Source organism: Podarcis raffonei, chromosome 8, assembly GCF_027172205.1.
Source record: "Podarcis raffonei isolate rPodRaf1 chromosome 8, rPodRaf1.pri, whole genome shotgun sequence".
Taxonomy (NCBI): Eukaryota; Metazoa; Chordata; class Lepidosauria; order Squamata; family Lacertidae; genus Podarcis; species Podarcis raffonei.
This window is the reverse complement of record NC_070609.1, coordinates 32996515-33015608: the sequence shown is the minus strand read 5'-3', so window position 1 is coordinate 33015608 and position 19094 is coordinate 32996515. Positions and strand designations below refer to the sequence as shown.

General features: G+C 41.0%; 1 protein-coding gene across 5 annotated transcripts in view; it reads left to right on the top strand.

Moving 5' to 3' along the window:
- THRAP3 (thyroid hormone receptor associated protein 3) overlaps positions 1-19094 on the top strand; it is a 40293-nt gene that overhangs the window by 10992 nt on the left and 10207 nt on the right. For all 5 annotated transcript variants that reach the window (XM_053399006.1, XM_053399002.1, XM_053399005.1 and 2 more), the window contains 5 exons: positions 3498-3569; positions 7035-7196; positions 10360-11247; positions 14734-15486; positions 17780-17952. In XM_053399006.1, coding sequence (XP_053254981.1) covers positions 7060-7196; positions 10360-11247; positions 14734-15486; positions 17780-17952 — 1951 coding nt within the window. In that variant the 5' untranslated portion in view covers positions 3498-3569; positions 7035-7059. The remainder of the gene's footprint in view (positions 1-3497; positions 3570-7034; positions 7197-10359; positions 11248-14733; positions 15487-17779; positions 17953-19094) is intronic.

Sequence of the window (19094 nt, the reverse complement as noted above, 5' to 3'; positions counted from 1 at the left end):
GTAAAATACAAAGCAACATATCCTTTTATATCTGTGTTATTGATAACTTTACACTACAGCATGCAAGCAATTTGATTTGCGGCAAAAGGAGCCTGGTGTAAAATCTTTCTACGCACAGAGCAACTTTTTGTGGGAAAGTGGAACTTGTGGACTGCACCTGATTAACAGTGGAAAATGAGTGGCTCAGGGATTAAGATGATTTGAGGGTCACAGTATGTGCAAAAACTGCTTTTGCTTCCAACATCTGATATTTCTTATGGCTTATTTTGAATCATGGAACATAGTTAAAACAGGGAATCCTATTTTTCTAATCAGTATATAATTTTTCAATGTGTATGTTTTAATTTAATCAGTGCCTTTTGTCTGGGAGTACGCAGGGGTACACACACCCCTAAACATTTTGTGAATTGTAACAGGAGAAGAAACTAAAGTTTTTAACATTTTTCCTTTCTTTAGCACAGTGAATCGTCAGTTCCATTGCTACTCCCGATGGCGGCCTCATTTCCTGTCATGGTGTTTCCTAAGTCTCAGACGGAATGAGAGTACAGTCATACCTCGGGTTACAGACGCTTCAGGTTCCGTTTTTTCGGGTTATGGACGTGCCGAAACCCAGGAGTACCGGAACAGGTTACTTCTGGGTTTCGGCGGTAGCGCATGCGCAGAAGTGCCGAATCGCAACCCATGCGTGTGCAGATGTGGCTCTGCGGATTGCGAATGTGCCTCCTGCACAGATCACGTTTGCAACCCAAGCGTCCACTGTACTCCTAAATTTTGTTTTAGAAAAAACCCACTGCATTTAATTATGCCTTGCTGAGGTCTTCAACTGACTGCCATTTTTGGAGTTGAGATAGTGTTTTCATGGTACGTCTAGAGAGGTGACCCTGCACTTGGCTTGCCCATGTACATCATCTACAGCTTCAGGCAATGACCAATTTGCATGGGGGTAACATTCCAGGACCCCCCCCCCCCCAAAAAACATACATTGACAGGGCCTGTATAAGCCTGTTCTGCCCCGTTCTACTCCTTTTGTGATGATTTCAGTTCACTTCCAGGTCAGCATGATGAACGAATGTGCAGTCACACACATATTGGACGTGCCTAAAACAGTTGCTGCCTGCATTTGGTTTGCCAGCACCTTTTTGCTAAGCACCTGCTCTTTGTGTATGCCACGCTATGGTTTTCCTCTTGTGAATTGATTGCAGGCAACGAGGGTTCTGGTCCTTTCTAACTGGGGCACACTTTTTCCAATCTGCTTTGTTCTGATTTCATTGTGCTCCCAAGCAGAAGTTAAGCCTCTCTAGTTAGCAAACAAAACAAAACTCTGTCTATTGGTAGTTCATGAAGGTATGGTAGTTATCTCTTTGTTTCATAATAAAAATAAGGTGGTTGGATCGTAAGTATTATTAAGTTTCGTCCATGAAAGGTATCTTTAATTCACATTTTCTTCCCAACTCCAGAAAACAAGTGTAACAGTCTGCAACACAGATTTTTTAAGCATTTAAGACAGTTACAGTTTTGCACCCTTCATTTTTAAGACCAGTGCTTCTCTGCAGAAATTCTGTTCTTCAGCTCCCATTCTTGGTTAATCATTAGCATTTAAGAGCCAATTTCAACCAAGCTAAAGCAACAGCAAATGAAAAAAATGAGCATTTGATAAGCTTACTTCTGTTATCAGCATAACAGCAAACCCCAAGATTAGTTAATTTCAGGAAGTGCATGGACAGAAAGTTTCCTATTCCCGACTCATCTCTGCAGTGGACCCACCCCCCAAAATGCCTTGTTGGGGGCGGCGGCTCCTGAACAGTGTAGGATGGGTTAGGATTCAAACCAATGAGTCTTGTGGCAACTTAAAGACTGGTTAATGAAATTGTGGTTGTTTCTCAGGTGACACAAGGCTTTTTATTGTTTTTGCTGCAACAAACTAGCACAGCTTTACCCCCCCCCCCGGAAATTTCTGCTGACAGATTTATGTGGCAGTTAAAGCTTTATTTGTCTTGGCGTATATGATTGTTGAGCACAGCAATTCCAGACAGAGACTCTAGCTTCTGCGATCAATGTGTGGGCAGCAGGAAGAGGAACGAGAGCAGTGGCTCATTCGAAGGCATGGGTGGGAAATCTTTCTGGCCCAACAGGTCATAATCTGTTCCCACCCCCACAGGCCAACTTTGATAGGTAGATTGTCCTGCTAACCTCTCAAAAGTCCCTTGCATAACACTGGTTGTCAGTCACTTGGGAACCAAAGTGCAAGGGGCTTTTGCCAGCCCTTTGCTTGGCAAAGCCTGGAGCACAAAGCTGCTTTCTGCAGACACCAGCTGCATAGTTGAGTTCCACATGGGGATCTCACTCATGCACCCAATCCTGCCATGTCTCTTCCTGCTACACCCCTGACCACACAAATGATGTCAGGTGTGGAGCAGGTGGACACTGTTTGCAGTTCAAATTGGGACCCATGCTAAGCCTGAATTGGCCCACGGGCCAGAGGTTCCTTACCCCGTGCTAAGGCTTGGTGGACCTTATGCAGGATATGGTTACAGATGGTAACTGTACACATATTTGTTTTATACTTTCTGTCTGCCTTTCTCTTTTTTAACTTAAATGCCTCTCAAAACATTACTTATTTACTTTTAATTACATATGGTATGCAACAATTACACAAGATGAAAATAAAAATAAAACACAACAACAGCGAACACTCAGAGAACTTCTCCAAGCACACTAACAAAGTTATGTTAGAGTGTATATTCCAAAACCATTACAATTTTAACAGACACAAAATGATGCATAGCAACATATTGCTTGGATGGTTGACCACAAAGAAATAAATATTTTGAGTGACATGAGTTCATATGAAGGTGGGAGGAAAGAACAAATAATAATAATTTAAATATATTAAAATAATTTAAATAGTACTACCTTATGTCTCATTATTTGTGTAAGCCATAAAGCCACCCCAGACAGCATAAAAAATTTTGTGTTACTTTTTGAAAATCTTTTTAAAGCCATGAGGACATAGCAGGAACATGATAACCTATTTCTAGTGCTTGCTTGTGAGGCTGACAATGCAAGCTGACTTTTTCCCTGCCCTTCATCCAGAAGGGCTCTCAAGCAGCTTGCAGTTTAATAAAAACATTCACAGTCTTTGCCCTCAGGTTTGTTTGTTTGTTTGTTTGTCAGTCAGAAAGCCATATGATGATACTAGGAGACCTACCAGTAGACAACTAACTGAATGTTTTCACAGTCATAGCCTTTGTAAATTTTGCTGGTTGTCTCTCCTTGCAGGGACTGGAGAAGTGTGAGATTAAGTGTGTTCAAGTTTGGTACGCTTATACATGGACACAGTTACTTGAGAAAACAAAGTGGTTTGTGCTAGAGTAACAGATTTGAGGAAGGCTTAATTAGAGTAGCGCTGCCTTTACACCTTTCTTCAAGGTAGAATGGTTATTGTAGATGTTCTCCTGTGAGCAGTTGCAATATTAACAATTACTTTTATTTTGCAGAATTTTTTTATTTCAAGTGGAAGGAGACAGTGCCAGGCAACCATCAAGTTGTGACAAAGCAGTCCAAGTAAGGTATGTTGCCCACAGGGCTTGAGTGTGTATGTTGCATAACCTTTATGCAAATTTATTTAAAATATTTATAGACCACTTTCTGACCAGGCAGGCTAGAACACAGTTATTAAAAACATGCCAAAAAAAGCCAGTGGATTGTATCTTGCATTAGTCATACTCCAAGTAGACCCATTGAAATTAATGGACCTGATTTAGTCATGCCCATTAATTTCAGTGATCCAACTAATGTTGGATACAACTTCTATCTTAAATACCGTGTAACACTAATTCTTGTTATGGACTCAGTCCATGGCAAATCAGCAAATGGGTTTCATCATAGGGCTGCATCCTTAGAAGTTTTTAAGTAGAGGCTGAATGGCCAGTTGTCAGGGATTCTGTAGTAGTGGATATCTTGCATCAGCAGGGCATTGGACTGAACCATTTTATGTTCTTTCAATTCTGATTCTTTGACTTTTTACATTGTGTGAGTTCATTATACGTGCTCAACTATTTTTAGGGCCTTGTTTTTTAAAGTTCCTATTACTGCTGGTAGAGTCACACCCCTCTGAAAATTGTTTTAAAGGTCTTATTTCCATAAAAAGTGCTCATTCTTTTTTGGCAAAGAATGAGATGTACATTACATTTAAGAGATTCTTCATGTTTATTTTACTGTTTTGTACAATTCTGAAAACATTTCTAGAAAGATATATTTTTTAAAAGTAGAGAGCTGTGGGCCAGAATTTGTAGAAATGCGGCAGTTAATTGACAGCCAAATGTTTCGAAAAACTCTATATGTTTAGGAATTTCCATGCTCATGATTTCCTATATAATCTTAATAAATTGGGTATTATGCTGTGTTCTATTGCTCTTTGTTGTGCCTGCATTATTGAATTCTCCTTGCGTGGGTGTGTGTGATAGCAATGAGGGCTGTCATTATGTGTGTTCGTACAGGCATACCTCGCTTTATTGCACTTTGCAGATATTGCTCCTTAGGAGGATGCTAGTACAACTACAGGCAGCCTGGCCATTTCCAGGGGAAGGAAGCCTCCTGCTGCCACTGTCCCTCTTCTGACCACGAGAGTGGAGCTGGCTAGGGCTGGAACCAGGTTTTTCCCCTTCCACCCCTGCAGCCTGGGGGACCTGGCTTAATAAACTACAGTTTAGTGTAAACCAGTGGTGGCCAAACTCGGCCCTCCAGGTGTTTTTGGAATTACAACTCCCATCATCCCTCGCTAACAGGACCAGTGGTAAGGGATGATTGGAAATGTAGTCCCAAAACAGCTGGAGGGCAGATTTTGGCCACCACTGGTGTAAACATAACTTTTATGTGCACTTGAAAACAAAAAAATGGTGTGACTTGCTTTATTGCAATATTCACTTTATTGTGATGGTCTGGAATGAAACCCGCAATATCTCCGAGGTATACCTGGACTTTAAAATTTTACCACTACACCCCTGTTTTTATCGGTGGGGGGGGACAGACATGTGGCCCTTCAGATGTTGCAGGACTGCAGTCATTTACCAATGATGCCTGAGACTTGTGAGTTGAAGTCCAATAACATCTGGAAGGCTGGAAATGTTCCTTTTTCCTGATTTATATGTACAGATCTAAATAGCATCATGCATGAGAGGTATGCATCTGTAAAAGTTGTAATTTTTTCTGGCACATTTCAAGTAAGAACTAAACTGTGTGTGTGTGTGTGTGTGTGTGTGTGTATGAATGAATGAAAGAATGAATGAACAGGCTCCAAAGAGCACATATTTCAGTGGCACACACATATATATATGTGTGTGTGTGTGCGTGTGCATGCATGCCACTGAAATATGTGCTCTTTGGAGCCTGTTCTGATTGTCATCTCTTTTTTTATCTCCCCCCCACATTTATATCCTGTTGGGTACATGTCAGCAGAGGCTGAAATCTTTAAAATCTAATCTAGGGCTTCTTGAACGCTCAGAACACAGCTGACTCTGAAATAGGAGCACTTGTGCTGGAGTGGGAGGAGGGTGAAGTGTTAACCCTTGAGACCACACTGTCTGGAACTCAATTGTGTTGTTGCTTCACTCTGTTTAATTGCTTGGAATGTGTATAGGAGAGTGTGTGGCAGAAACAACATCTGAATTTGTCCCTAGTTTCTAAGAAGCAAAAGTATTCCCATTTAAGGGGTGACTGATGAATGAAGTCAAAACATACTTTGCTGAACAGAACTTGAGCTTCAGTTTGCTCTTTGTGCAGTGAAAGTGATGGGCCAGGCCAGGTGTTAGCTTATAGAGTTAGGTCTACTGAACAGTCCTGGCAGAAGTAGAGGGAGGATTTCAGGTCCTCACTCAGGATTACTTGAGGTATGCCACTTTACCCGTTACATTTCAAAAATGGCTTGGGAATGTAAGGGAGCACTCTTTTTATTGCTACCCTGAATTAGAACTGTGCTGGGTTGAGGGTGAAACAAGTCTTGTACCAAGAGCTGTTTTGTGGATTATGTTAAAGTTGCCAATTTTGAAAACAAAAATTCCAAATATGATTATGGAAAACGTTTGCAGAAATAAACACATTAGTAGTAAGTTGCTTTTTATAGGGTTTCTGCAAGTGTTTTATGTTTGTAGTACTTTATAAAACCAATTAAAAAGATAATGCTTTTTTCTATTTTGAATTAGGATATTTTGAGTGGCATTGAATAAAGTTGCTTCTCATTTGTATTGGTATTTGATGTTTTCTCTTTAAAACTGTGTGTTTTTCTGTCACGTGCTGGGTTTTTCCCTGGGTGTAAAACTGGACACACACAAAATCGTGACTGAGAAACCACCTAATCATTCTCTGCTTTGTTACAACTGCGTCATGCCTGATGGTTGATTTGCCCCTGCTTATTTCTATAATCGTGGGATTTCCGTTTGAGATAATTTTGCTACATTTCTTCCTGTTAAAGTTATTAATTAATTATTCAAAGCTGTTGAGTGCTATAGAGAAACTCCTTTTCCATCACCAACATTTGAACCCTTGAAATATTTGGAAGGGTTCCTGATTTATTTTGGCTGCAACAAGAGTCCCTAGTGGCTGCTTGATTGTAACAAGTGTATAACTTGGTTTACCAGCAGCAGGGCTTTTCAAAGAGTCGGCACCTCATCCATGGGAGATAGTATGTAAGTGTTCTTTTGTCTTAAGTGTGTTAGTTAGTGACTGTTAGGACTCCATTCTCACCACATAAAGGAATAGTTACAGGAACCTGGACATGTATAGGCTTTGTGATTAGTAGACTTAAATCAAAAGCAGGATTGAAATTGTTATGGAATAAAAGGGTGTCTAAACTAGTCCAGACACTTTTCAAGTTTTCTGGTGTTCTTTTTAGAGCTAACTCGCAAAGGCTGTTGGATATATGTTATCTGCTTTGCAAAGAGAATTTTGCTATTCTTGGACATCTTCAAACAGCCAAGGAGAGAATCTGGAAAATGATTCATTTGTTGTTGTTTTTATTTTTCCCTCTATGTTGACAGAATTAAGTGAAAGGAGTGAGAAAAAATGTCAAAAACAAATAAATCCAAATCGGGGTCCCGTTCTTCTCGTTCAAGATCTGGTTCTCGATCCCGGTCCCGGTCTTTCTCAAAATCTCGGTCCCGATCCCGGTCTGTTTCTCGATCAAGAAAACGCAGGCTCAGGTAAGTGCCATCGGTTGCTTCTGATGGTGTTGTGTTCTTTTCTTTGTACCTGAGGGGAGCCCTGCACAAATGGGAATTCTCCTGCGGAAAGCTTTTGCTAGATTCCAATTTATTCTACCATCTTAAGTTACTTCCTTTGTCTGCCAACCAGTTCTATTTTTATAACCTTACCATCCAACTAGCTCTTGCTCGGCCATGAAGTGGGTAGCTTTTTTAACCCAGTGTTCTCTGTGTTTTGGTTGTACTAGGCCCTTTTGAGTTGTTGTTTTTGAAGTTGGTTATTGTCAAACGTTCTGAGCAACTGGGTTGCCTCTGGAATTATTCTGACTTTGAGAAATGCCTAAAATTGCAGAGGGAGCAGAACAGAGGGGGTGTATCTTTACCTGTTCTTCAGCAATCATAGTGAAGTCTGTGCCCAAGATTTTACATTTGGATTTCTATTCTATCTCTTTAAATGTCCTTGTGATTAGATTTGTAATTGCAAGAACTTTGTCTCTAATGAAAAGTTACTGATCTTAACTCACTGCTCAGGATATATGTCTAAGAACGATGCAGCAGAGAGCTATATTGCAGAGAAAGATTGATGAAGATTTTCGCTAGTGAAAGTTAGGAAAGGGTACTAATTCTGTGCTTTTCCAGTTGGTTATTTAAACCCTGGACTGTTAACAAGAAGAACAACATTCTGAATAATTTCTGGGATCTGTTTATTGGCACATCCTGCAGAGCCAAACCCCACTTGGCTGTTCATTGTGTTGCTTTACTTTTCAGAAGATTTTGAGTCTCTAGTTAGATTTTGTTTGTATCATTCATTTATTTTGTTACCCTTTTAAAATAATGGTAAAAGGCTCACAGATTTTCTGTAACTGTTGGGACAGAAGCATAAGTGGCTGTTAATAATTAGTGTGTGTGGTTTCTGAGAAAGATACAGAAAGGGAACAGTAAAATGCAACAGGGGGTGGAGAAAAGGACAATGCCAGAAAGAGGAGAGGAGCCGAAGCACAAACGATCTCCTTACAGAGGGTAAAAGCATTAGGAAGGGCTTACCAGTCGGCTGGGAATGTCCGGCTTCATTGAGGGGAGCTCTGCCAATGGAGAATGAGCCCAGCGTGCAAAATGTCCCTGGTTACAGACAGCTTTTGGAGAAACTTTGATTATGCATATGACTTGGCTGGAGAAGTAAAATGGAAGAGGCTGGGGAATGCAAATCTAGGAAAAGTATAGAAAACTCACTGAGGTAGGTTTCCTGCCTTACATTGGCTTCATTTCTTGGGGATAATAGGCTTGCTGGTCAGAATCTTGTTGTGGTAGAGGGAAGCAGCTTGGGCAGCTGGTTGCTTTTGCTGTCTCGACTGCAGAGAATGTGGCTTGTATTACGTTTGTGTCTTTCTCCAGGGAATTCCCCCTCTCTGCCTCAACTCTAGTCATAATCTATTTTGTTCTTTGTAGGAGTCGTTCCACCCCAGTAGCTCTATTTTCTGTAGTGCCTTTGAACCCATGCAGTTACTCAGCTGCAAGCTTTGGGGAGAAATAACTTGCATGTTCTCCCCCCGCCCCCCAGCTGCACAACCTCAGCTGCATTTCATGTGCTGTGTCTTTTCAAATGATTTCTCATGAACAGCCTCCACAGATCTTTGAAGGGAAACTTTTCATCTTCCATGCCTCTTAAAATGGCAAAATGGATTTTGGAAGGATCAGGCAACAGGTCCCTCAGCTGTTAATTGATAACAAAATGCAGTAGCTGTCTAGGGACTGGCTCCTACGTGGGCTGTGGAACACCTCATAATTAGCTCATTTTCACTCTCTGCACCAGGCTGTGTGCATGTCTATTCCTTCTTAACGTTGCTGAAACTGTTTGCGAATGAGACAGAACCCAAGGTAAGCTGCTCTGGTTTTTTTCCTAATAGTAAAAGAGGCTGGATTCACGGAAGAAACAAGGCAGCAACTTCTCTTTGTGTAGAAATTGTACCAGATGTTGTTTTAGACTGCAGACCTTGCTTTTCCGTTTTTAAACCTGTTTTCATTTGACTGCGTAGCTCCTCACCAGCATAACTTCTTGTTACATAATCCTTGTCTAACCTCAGATTAGTCATCCATTTGGGCTATTCTGGTTTGTGGTTCTTCGGGGCTTCAGTTGCAGTTTTGTTCCCTGCTCGGTCATCTCCCCACCCCAATCCTTCAGTTGGGAGATGCAGCGTCTGGCCTTCTTTTTCCTGCAAAGCACCTGCTATTTCAAGTCTCACTCCAGCATTCATGGGCAGCTGCACCCCATTTGTGAGCACCAGTGGGATTTATTAGTAGCTTTGTATCAGTTGTTACATGAAGTGAATAGACTGCAAGAGTAGTGACCAAGCCAACATCACTCTCTGAACTTCATGGCTAAGTGGGGACTTAAACCTGGATCTATCTGGTCCTAGTCTGATACACTATAACCCAAACAAAGGGAACTTAATCCTGAAATTGTATCTTCCACATCATGCCCCTCATACTAGATACGTCTATTTAATGTGGTGTGTTAAATATAAAAATATACTCAATCACATAAAATTGCTTTAAAAATCCGCAAACACAAAAGACTTGAACCTAAAAAAGATCTATTTGATGGAGTAGTGTGCCCTGATGGCAGAAAGTTGCTGGCCATTTAACTCCCTTATTAGAAGACAGAATAATGTCTGATACTCCATTTCTTGTTTAGTTTTTCTGTCGCGTGGGGGGGGGAGAGCTTTTTGTTGCCTTTTAAAAACAAAAACAAATCATCCATGAAGTGGAATCTTTGCTAGGTTATAGTAGATAAAACTGAAAGGTTACAAATAACGGTTTCCTCTCTACCCTATTGGGTACATTTGCCCCATGCTGCAAATTGAGCTCTGGAAGGTGGGTGCTCTGAGGATGGCCTTCTGAGGGAGAAAATGCTGCTTCCTCTGTGTCTGAAGTGGTTTTGTAGGAAAACGCTCATCCTAGCAATAGCAACTTTGTTCCACCTGCATTGCCCTCCATTGCTGAGGGTTGTTTTTAAGGATACTTATCATTATGAGATAGAAGCTGGAGATGAGCTAAAGGGAAACCTATGCATCATTATGAAAACAGGTTAATGTCTTTGTATTGCAATCAGAATGCTGTAGTACTGTGTGTAGCAATTTCCAAATACATTTTTCTTTTTCCTCAGTTCTAGGTCCCGTTCGAGATCATACTCTCCATCTCATAACAGGGAGAGGAACCACCAGCGGGTCTACCAGAACCGGGATTTCCGAGGGCATAACAGAGGTTATCGGAGACCCTATTATTTCCGTGGAAGGAACAGAGGGTTCTACCCATGGGGTCAATATAACCGAGGTGGCTATGGAAATTACAGGTCCAACTGGCAAAACTACCGCCAAGCCTATAGCCCTCGTAGGGGACGCTCACGTTCTCGGTCACCCAAGAGGAGATCTCCATCCCCAAGATCTAGAAGCCATTCAAGAAATTCTGACAAGTCCTCATCTGATAGGTCAAGGAGGTCTTCATCATCTCGATCCTCCTCTAATCACAGCAGAGGCGAGTCCTCCAAACGTCGGTCATTGAAGGAGAAGAAGTCTTCTTCCAAGGATGCCCGGGGGTCTCAGGGTGCTGGAGACAACCAAGGGGATGACACCAAGGAACCGCCCTTCTCAGGAGGAACTGCACAGGATGCCAAATCCTCAGAGGGATCGAAATCTTGGCAAGAAGTGGGTGCTTATGGCACAGGTTCAGCATCAAGGGCCTCTGCTGTGACAGAGTTGAGTCCAAAAGAGCGAAGCCCAGCACTAAAGAGCCCTCTCCAGTCAGTTGTCGTGAGGCGCCGTTCACCTAGGCCAAGCCCACTTCAGAAGCCCAGTCCTACATCTTCCAACCCTTCACAGCTGGGCTCGACTCTGCAGAGCAGCAGCTCCTTCCAGGCAGGCTCACATCAGTTTGAGCATAATTTAGCAGGCCTGAGCCCAACAAGGAAAAGTCCTGTGTGCAAAAGCCCCACAACAATCAGTTCCATTTATGGGGCATCTCAGAAGGAGGAAATGGGGATAGCCTTCTCCAAAAGGCAAGTTGTCTTCATTCCTAAAATTGATTGGTTGATGTTTCTCTGACTTTCAGCTGACTGTTAGATTGGCACAATTAGGCTAGCCATAAGTAATGTAAAAAGTTTAGTCTCAGCTAGTCAGAAGTTGCAAAAATCTGTTGTGAAAATAATAAAAAGCAGACTTAGGTAATAGTGGTAAAAGTATTGTTTTTATTAAGTATTGTATTAATTGCTGTGGTATGTGAGATACTATTATTAACACTCTTTTTCAATCTCTAATTTTTTAATGGAGAATTACTCAAGGTGGCATACAAGATAAAAATAGTCATGTGGGGTTTTTGTACAATTTCATAGAGCTTCAGAGAAGATTTAAGATGGCTGTTTGATTTATAATGTACTAAACAAAACAAAAAGTAAACCATGCCATGCTAATTTATTTGCTACATACATATCTGAAGAGATCTTTTAGTAGCCAAAGGTAGTTGAACTGAAATATTTTATTGTGGGAGGAATTAAATAAATATACTTGGTGCATTTTAATGTTGTATTTGACCTAGTGCATAGCTTTACTTGGCAATTATTATTAATTGAATTTTTTAAAGATTAATTTTACCATACCTGAAGTGCTGTGTGTAAGAATATGCACTTCCAAGAGATAGTTAACTGAAAAGTTAATTACAACTTCGATTTTGAATTTTACTAGTAAGGTGTCCATTCCACAATTTGACTTCTGTTTATTCATTGGGCTAAATTATACAACTTATTAAACCATAGTTTACTGTTACATGTATGAGTTGTTGTATGCCACGCCCTCCCCTCTGAGGTGTGCCAAAGAAGGTGATTGGAAGTATCCAGTTCCAGTTTTAAACTAACAAAAAATCCTGATTATGTCTAAACTCTGGTAGTTCTTGTCAGTCTAACTATGGTTAGATCTTAAGGCACAGTTTGGTCTTGGATTGCTTGAACCAATCTAAGTTCCTAGAGTTCGATATAATGGAGAGTTTTGATTAGTTTAAAATTGTAAGTGGATTCAACATGAAACATGAAATTGGTATACAAGTCTGTAGATTGTACAAATAACCTAAACCAAGGATTGGACAGCCTGTGGTCCTCCATGTGATGTTCAACTCCCATCAACCCCAGCTAGCATGGTGGGTGGTTAGGATTGATAGAAGTTGTAGTTCCACAAACTCTTCAAGACCTCAAGTTGTGCTGCCTTGTGGTTTAGCATTGCTGCCATACTGGCCCATTAAATTACTAGTTCATTTATGAAACAACAAATGTCTAAAAATGGGAAATTTTCTCTGGAAAAAATATGACATTGGGAAACTTTATATAATTCTTCACCCCAGTTCAGTGCAGCATGTATATATATATATTTTAAATGTTTCAAACACAAAAATAAACCAGCAAAAGTAATGGCATGTTAAAAACCTTGGCAATCAAAGAAATTCAAGGTGCACAGTTGAGTAGCTTGTTAGACATTCCTGAAGAGGATAATTCATAATATAGATGTGTCACCTCTCTGAAAAGTGTTTGCTCCCTGGCAGATCTTGCATTCTGAACAGAAGGAACACAAGAGTTGCAGCCAATACAAGAAAGAGTTGACCTTTCCATTTTGCATGTAACTGGTTTCTAGTCTGCAAGTAGGAAGCTGAATTATCTCCCCAGAAAGCATGCATACACCTCTAGGAATTTGTCTTACTTAGTGTACAGCACTAGTGGTCACTTGTGTAAATAACTTATGGCTACTAACCATGGTAGCCAAAACTGCAGACTAGTTTTGGATGACCAGAGGATAGGTGCTTTTGGGGTTGGAACTCATTATCATGATGAAATTTCTGTTAAACAGTAGGAGTTAGACCTTCACTCTGCACGGCAGTTATTGTTTTCTTACAGAAATGAAACTGCTGCTATAAAATTGCAGTAGTACCTATGGAATAGAGCTTGGTAGCTTTTGTAATGACAGTTGCCCCTTTATATACCAAATTCATTTTTATCTAAGATGCAGAATCAGATCTAGCTCTGAGATTGTGTTAAGTATTATTACACAGCTGCCTAATATGCTCATTTTAAAAGGATGGTTGCCGCTTATTTCTCTCGGTGTACAGCAGGTGTAAAACCCTTGGATTTTCCCCAAGGGAGTCACAAGCTGGTTTATGGTAAATAATCCAGCACAGTTACATACAAAAGCATTTTTTAAAAGCATTAATCAATAAATACCTTTTCAGTAAAAAAGAAAGTAAGTTGTTTTTAAGTTCTCCCAGTGTGTTTGAGAGGTAGTTTGTAGAACTGAGATTTGTGCATAGGTTTTGCTGTTATGTAGAACAGGTGTTTCCTAAACCCTTTTTAGAAGGAGTGGGGGAGAAAATGGTCTCAGATTTCTTGGCACTGGCTTCAGATTTTCAGGAGTCAGCATTAGATGTGTAGGTGTCAAGTCTTGTAAAATATAGTACTTAAAAAACCCAAAAAGCAGATTACCAGGCACCACAAGTGTAAAAATTTAGGAGCAGAAGCCCCACTTTTGGAAATATATGAGAAGACTGTTAAAGAATAGGTACAATGTTTGTCATCCCCTGGAATCTGCTGGTGGGCTCAGCTTCCAGCAGATACAGAAAACAGCTGTCATGGAGCCAATTTTTGCATCTAGTAAAACTTATCCAGCGCAAAGAGATAGTTGTTAGTAAATGTGCTTTGGGCAGGAACATTACTTGAATCTTTGCAAATACATTCCCCCCAGGGAGTCACAAACATCAGTTAGTACAAGGAGCATTGTTTTTAGTTGTTTAGTTGATCTCAGCAGCTATACATCCATCTGTTTAAGAGCGATTGTATTGTTCTCAGATGCTCCACAATTATTTTTCCATTCTCAATTTTGTTACATCATCAACCAATGTATAGTTTTGAAATTCACCTCCAGTTGTAATTAGAAAATAGAAACTTGCCCATATAGTTTAGATATATGCCAATCATCATCCTGTCAGTTTTAGTTGGGGATTGACCATCTTTATAATATTGCTGAGTATTCGTGTTCCTCCCAGCCAATTAAGCATTTCCCCCCCGTTAACCTTTTTGCTTTTATTTGTGTTTTGAATTGTCTATAGCTTCCATAGGAGACTTTCCTCCAAAAATTTGAAGTAGCTTTTGAGGCTTTTATTTCCACTGTGTATTACTTAAAAAGCACACCAATCCAAGGTGAAAATGTTGATGGGTTAATTCTCCACAAACAGGTTTGTAAGTGAATGCGCAGGTTGGGTAAGATCTTTTACGTATTTCCTGCCTTCTAGCTATGGCAAGTAGGTTCTTAAATACGATTTTATTGGTTTTACTAAGCTTTGTGTGTCAAGGTTCTGTGACCTGTAGTGAATAGGTGTACTAATTTTAAAGCATTAAGAGTTAGAAAAAAGCTAAATAAAGCTTTGTATCAGTAACACAGGCATCATCTGCTTTATCAGAACTTTACGAGTTCCTGAATTGACTGTCTCTCTCGCTTTCTTTTTTAAATAGGTATTTGGAAGAGCAAAAAGCTGAGAATGGGAAAGACAAAGAGCAGAAACTGTCGAACATGGAAAAAGAAAAAATGAAAGAGAAAGGAATTTTCTCTGACCTGGGATTAGCAGATGGTAAAACAAAAACAGATCCGTATGCCTCCAAAGCTGATACAGAAAAGCTGTATCGTGGAAGTCAGTCCCCAAAGCGCTATAAGCTCCGAGATGATTTTGAAAAGAAAATAGCAGAGTTCCACAAGGAGAGCCACTATGGCAAAGAGGAGGCAGATGAGCCCGAGAAGAAGGTTAAAGGCAAAGGGCGAAAGGAATCCAATTTTGATGAGGATGAGGACGATGAGCCGAAGTTTCTGTCCAAGACGTTGTCTGCTTCCAATAAAAACCAGGAGGAAGATCGATCAGGCAAATGGGAAGGCCTAGTATTTTTGCCTGGAGCCAAAGAGAAGCAGAGGAAAGCCGAGGAGGTGGAGGAGGAGTCCTATGCTGAGCAGACCAAGAAGGAAGAGAGGCAGGTTGCCAAGAGAGCAGAAGCCGGGCACAGAGGCTTTGTTCCAGAGAAGAATTTCCGAGTTACCACTTACAAAGCCAGCCAGGAAAAGAATGCTACATCTCCTCCTCCACGAAAAACTTCAGAGGGCAGAGAGAAGCTGGGCACACGGGGAGAGGGCCTGGCCACTGGCAAGTCTTCCTTTTCCATCACTCGTGAGACCCAAGTCAACCTCCGAATGGATTCTTTTGATGAGGATCTTGCACGGTGAGAGGCTCAGTGTGTCTGCCCCACAGTTGGAATAAAGGGTTAGGGGAAACCTAAATGGGAATATTGCTCTGTACTGTGTACAGTAGTTCTCCAAAGAGAGTAAGCAAGCAGCCTAGTCTGCCCACTGGTTTATATTATTTGGAACATATGGGTGGATAACAGAGCCCAGAGATTCTCTTTTTTAATGTCAATGTGCCAGAGTTTCTCACTTGCCATGCTGCATATGAGTGAGCATCATGCTGGTGTATGCTTCCCATTAGGTACAAGCCAAAGAGCATGCTCCTCCCTAGCAAGCCACAGTCGGTAAGCGAACAACAAACGATGTCTTAAGGTTGGCTAGCAATTATGACTCCTTAGGGAACAACAAACCACAATCCTGGGTTCAGATGTAACAGGAAGCCAAAGCTTCATGGTTTGTTTCTCCTTCTCAAGCTAACAGAGAAGCAAAGCGGGAGGCATTGGCAGCATGTACCAGCACACTGCTTATTCACAATAAACCACAATATGCCAGAAACACCAGTTTTATCATTATGCAAATGCAGCTATTGCCTAATCCCAATTTTATTTTGGCAGTGGAGTGACGGGGAGAACCAGAGCATATGTCTCTGTAAAGGACCAAAAAGAAGAGCAGATCACAAAAAGCTTGCAAAAATGGGGTGCTAGTCAAGGGGTGATATTCAGCTGCATTTTACTCAGAATAGACCAGAACAGTAAGTTACGTCCATGCATTTCAGTGGGTCTGCTTTGAGTCAAACTTAGTTGAATACCACCCTAGCTTTCAGGTAGAACAAGCCATATAACTACTACTACTACTACTACTACTACTACTACTACTACTACTACTACTACTAATTTTATTATTTGTACCCAGCCACTCTGCACCTCCCTTCTGAGCAGATGGGAGGGTGGATGTCCGGTCCTGACATCCATTGAAATGTGGCCATATTTAAAGACATGTGCTCCGTGCAGAAGAGACTGAGCCTGTGAAACACAAACTTGAGCAAGAACAGCTAACAGTCTCTTGTTTATTGTGGTTTTTTCAAAGGATATTTGCTGAGAGCTTTCATGGGTACCATAGGAGGTACGGATTAGCACACTGGCATGTGTGGACACCATGTTACCAACCCTTGCCCTAATTAATAAATTAATAAAGTCCAAGGGTCACCTGGAGCAGGCGAGCCAATCTACAGCAGAAAACAGCCCACCACCTTCCCAAGCCCTAAATACACTTTTGAAGCATGAGCAAAAGACATCCGAAAGGACACTTTGTTGGGCACAACTTCATGGTGCACATCATCACTCCTGCTGATAGCCATGGTAGTTCCAATGCCTGTAGAGAAATAATGCAGAGATGGACAGAGGAACATATGTGAACATGCAAATAAAACCTTGGAATAGAGAGTTGTATCCAACTTAGTTGTACTCCGAGTAGACCCATTTGAAATTAATAGCCCTAAATTATGTCTAGTGTTTTCAGTGCATCTGCTCTTGAGTAAAACATTGCTCCTAAACTGATCATGAAGTGCCTTCAGTGACAAGTCTTTGAATTGAACATGTTGCTCCCAGGCCAACTGTCTGTTCACCGGCCTCCCACAAATGAATTCACACAATCTTGTCCCCCATAATCCAGAGAGTTGGTGCGCTGCAAAAAAGGAAAAGATGCTTGACAATCATTGAAGTGAAACACAGCTAATAAGCTTGCATAGCTAGACAATGGTGTATTTTATTCCTCATACTGTTGGCTGTTGCTATTGATTTACTTGACTTTTATACAAAGGCAAGTGTCTTGTGGCATTGTAGAGACTAACAATTTTTTTGCTGATAGGAGCTTCTGTGGACTGAACTCTGTCCATCCAGACCAAGGTGTACATAATCTGCTTCACCTCAAGAGTTCCTTGGGCCACCACCTTCTTTCTTAGTTGCTTAGCTGTCACGATATAGTGGAACCTCAGTTGTTGAATGTAATCTGTTCTGGAAGACCATTTGGCATCTGAAACGTTCGACAACCGAGACACAATGGGCAGCTGGCAAAATCCATTGAAAAAATGGAGAAATGAGCCCCAGAAGCCGTTCAACTTCTGAGGCGTGTTTGAAAATGGAAGCATTCACTTCCAGGTTTCGGCATTTGAAAGCCGACATGTTTGACTTCCGAAGCGTTTGACAACCAAGGTTCCACTGTACCTTCTTGTTTTGTTCACTATGCCAGACAAACAAAACCACCTCTCTGGAAGTAGTTTCTTTTGGAGATCATAACAATTTATGAGCATATCTTTGTGTGTTTCCCCACCAGCCCAAGCGGGATTTTGGCACAGGAGCGCAAACTGTGTCGTGATCTGGTGCACAGCAACAAAAAGGAGCAGGAGTTTCGCTCCATTTTCCATCACATCCAGTCCGCCCAGTCTCAGCGGAGTCCCTCGGAGCTCTTTGCTCAGCATATTGTGACCATTGTTCACCATGTGAAAGGTGAGTTGCATTTGAGACTGGTGTTAGTTTATTTATTGCTTTAAAACATTTCCATCCCACCCTTTATCGTACAGAATGATCCCAGAGTGGGTTACAACTGCCAATAAAATACTGAACAAACAGTGAAATGCAGATCACGGAACAAATTCTAAAAATATAAAATATTTATAAAAAATATAAAACACTTGCCAAAGTGTTGCTTAAGGAAAATACAGTTACTCCTGGAGCTGTCCTCTTGCTGTAGATCCATAGAAGGAAAGAGAAGACACTATGCAATCCTGCTTGTTTCGCTGGAGCACTCTTCCCTCCCCCTGCCCCCTGATGAAGCTTATTCACTCTTGATTAGTGCTTCATCTTGCAGTTGTAAGGTTTTCCAGTTGGGAAGAGTGAGAAATCTATTTTAAAAATTCTTGTCTCCATTTCACCTCTTTGTTTTATTTTCATTTTGGTCCTTCTGAGCTGTTCTGGTTTATGTGGGCTAAGTGGCTAATTGGCAGCCCCCTTCATTTTCTCTTTCCCCTGGTTACACTACCGATAGGGGCATGGTAAAAGTTTTATCTACAGCTCTACTCATAAGGGAAAGAAAAGTTTTAAAGCAAGAGTTCACAACTGAATGCCCAAGTTCTTTCTTTGGGTTTTTATGTACAATGCTTCAGCTGTGCTTGAAAATATGTGATTGGAAACTTCAAGTGGCACCAACGGTATCAGTGTATGTGGAAAAAATAGACATTCTTCCCATACAAGTTCTCTATTGGAGAAGTTGAGCTTAATTAACAGTATGGAGTTTCTCAGCAAAAAGGACAGCATGTGGTGTGTGCATTCCTTTCCATTTAGTGTCCATCTCTTCTCCCAAGCAGTCTGCTTTACCTGAATATCTAAGAGCAGGATGGATATTTGAGATGGGGATAAATACTAAGGTACCCTTTTGATATTCCATAGACTCGTAGCCCACATGATACTTCCCCTCCCTCTGAAAAAATTAGATGGATACCCAGCCAGGGAAGATGACAATAAAAAGACTGTGTCTCGACTTTGAACATTGGACTATGGTATAAAAAATTGTGGAAGATTGCAATAGCAGAAAAAATAACCCATCTAATCCACATGTGGAAGAGAAAAGAAAAATCTGACTCCTTTCATGA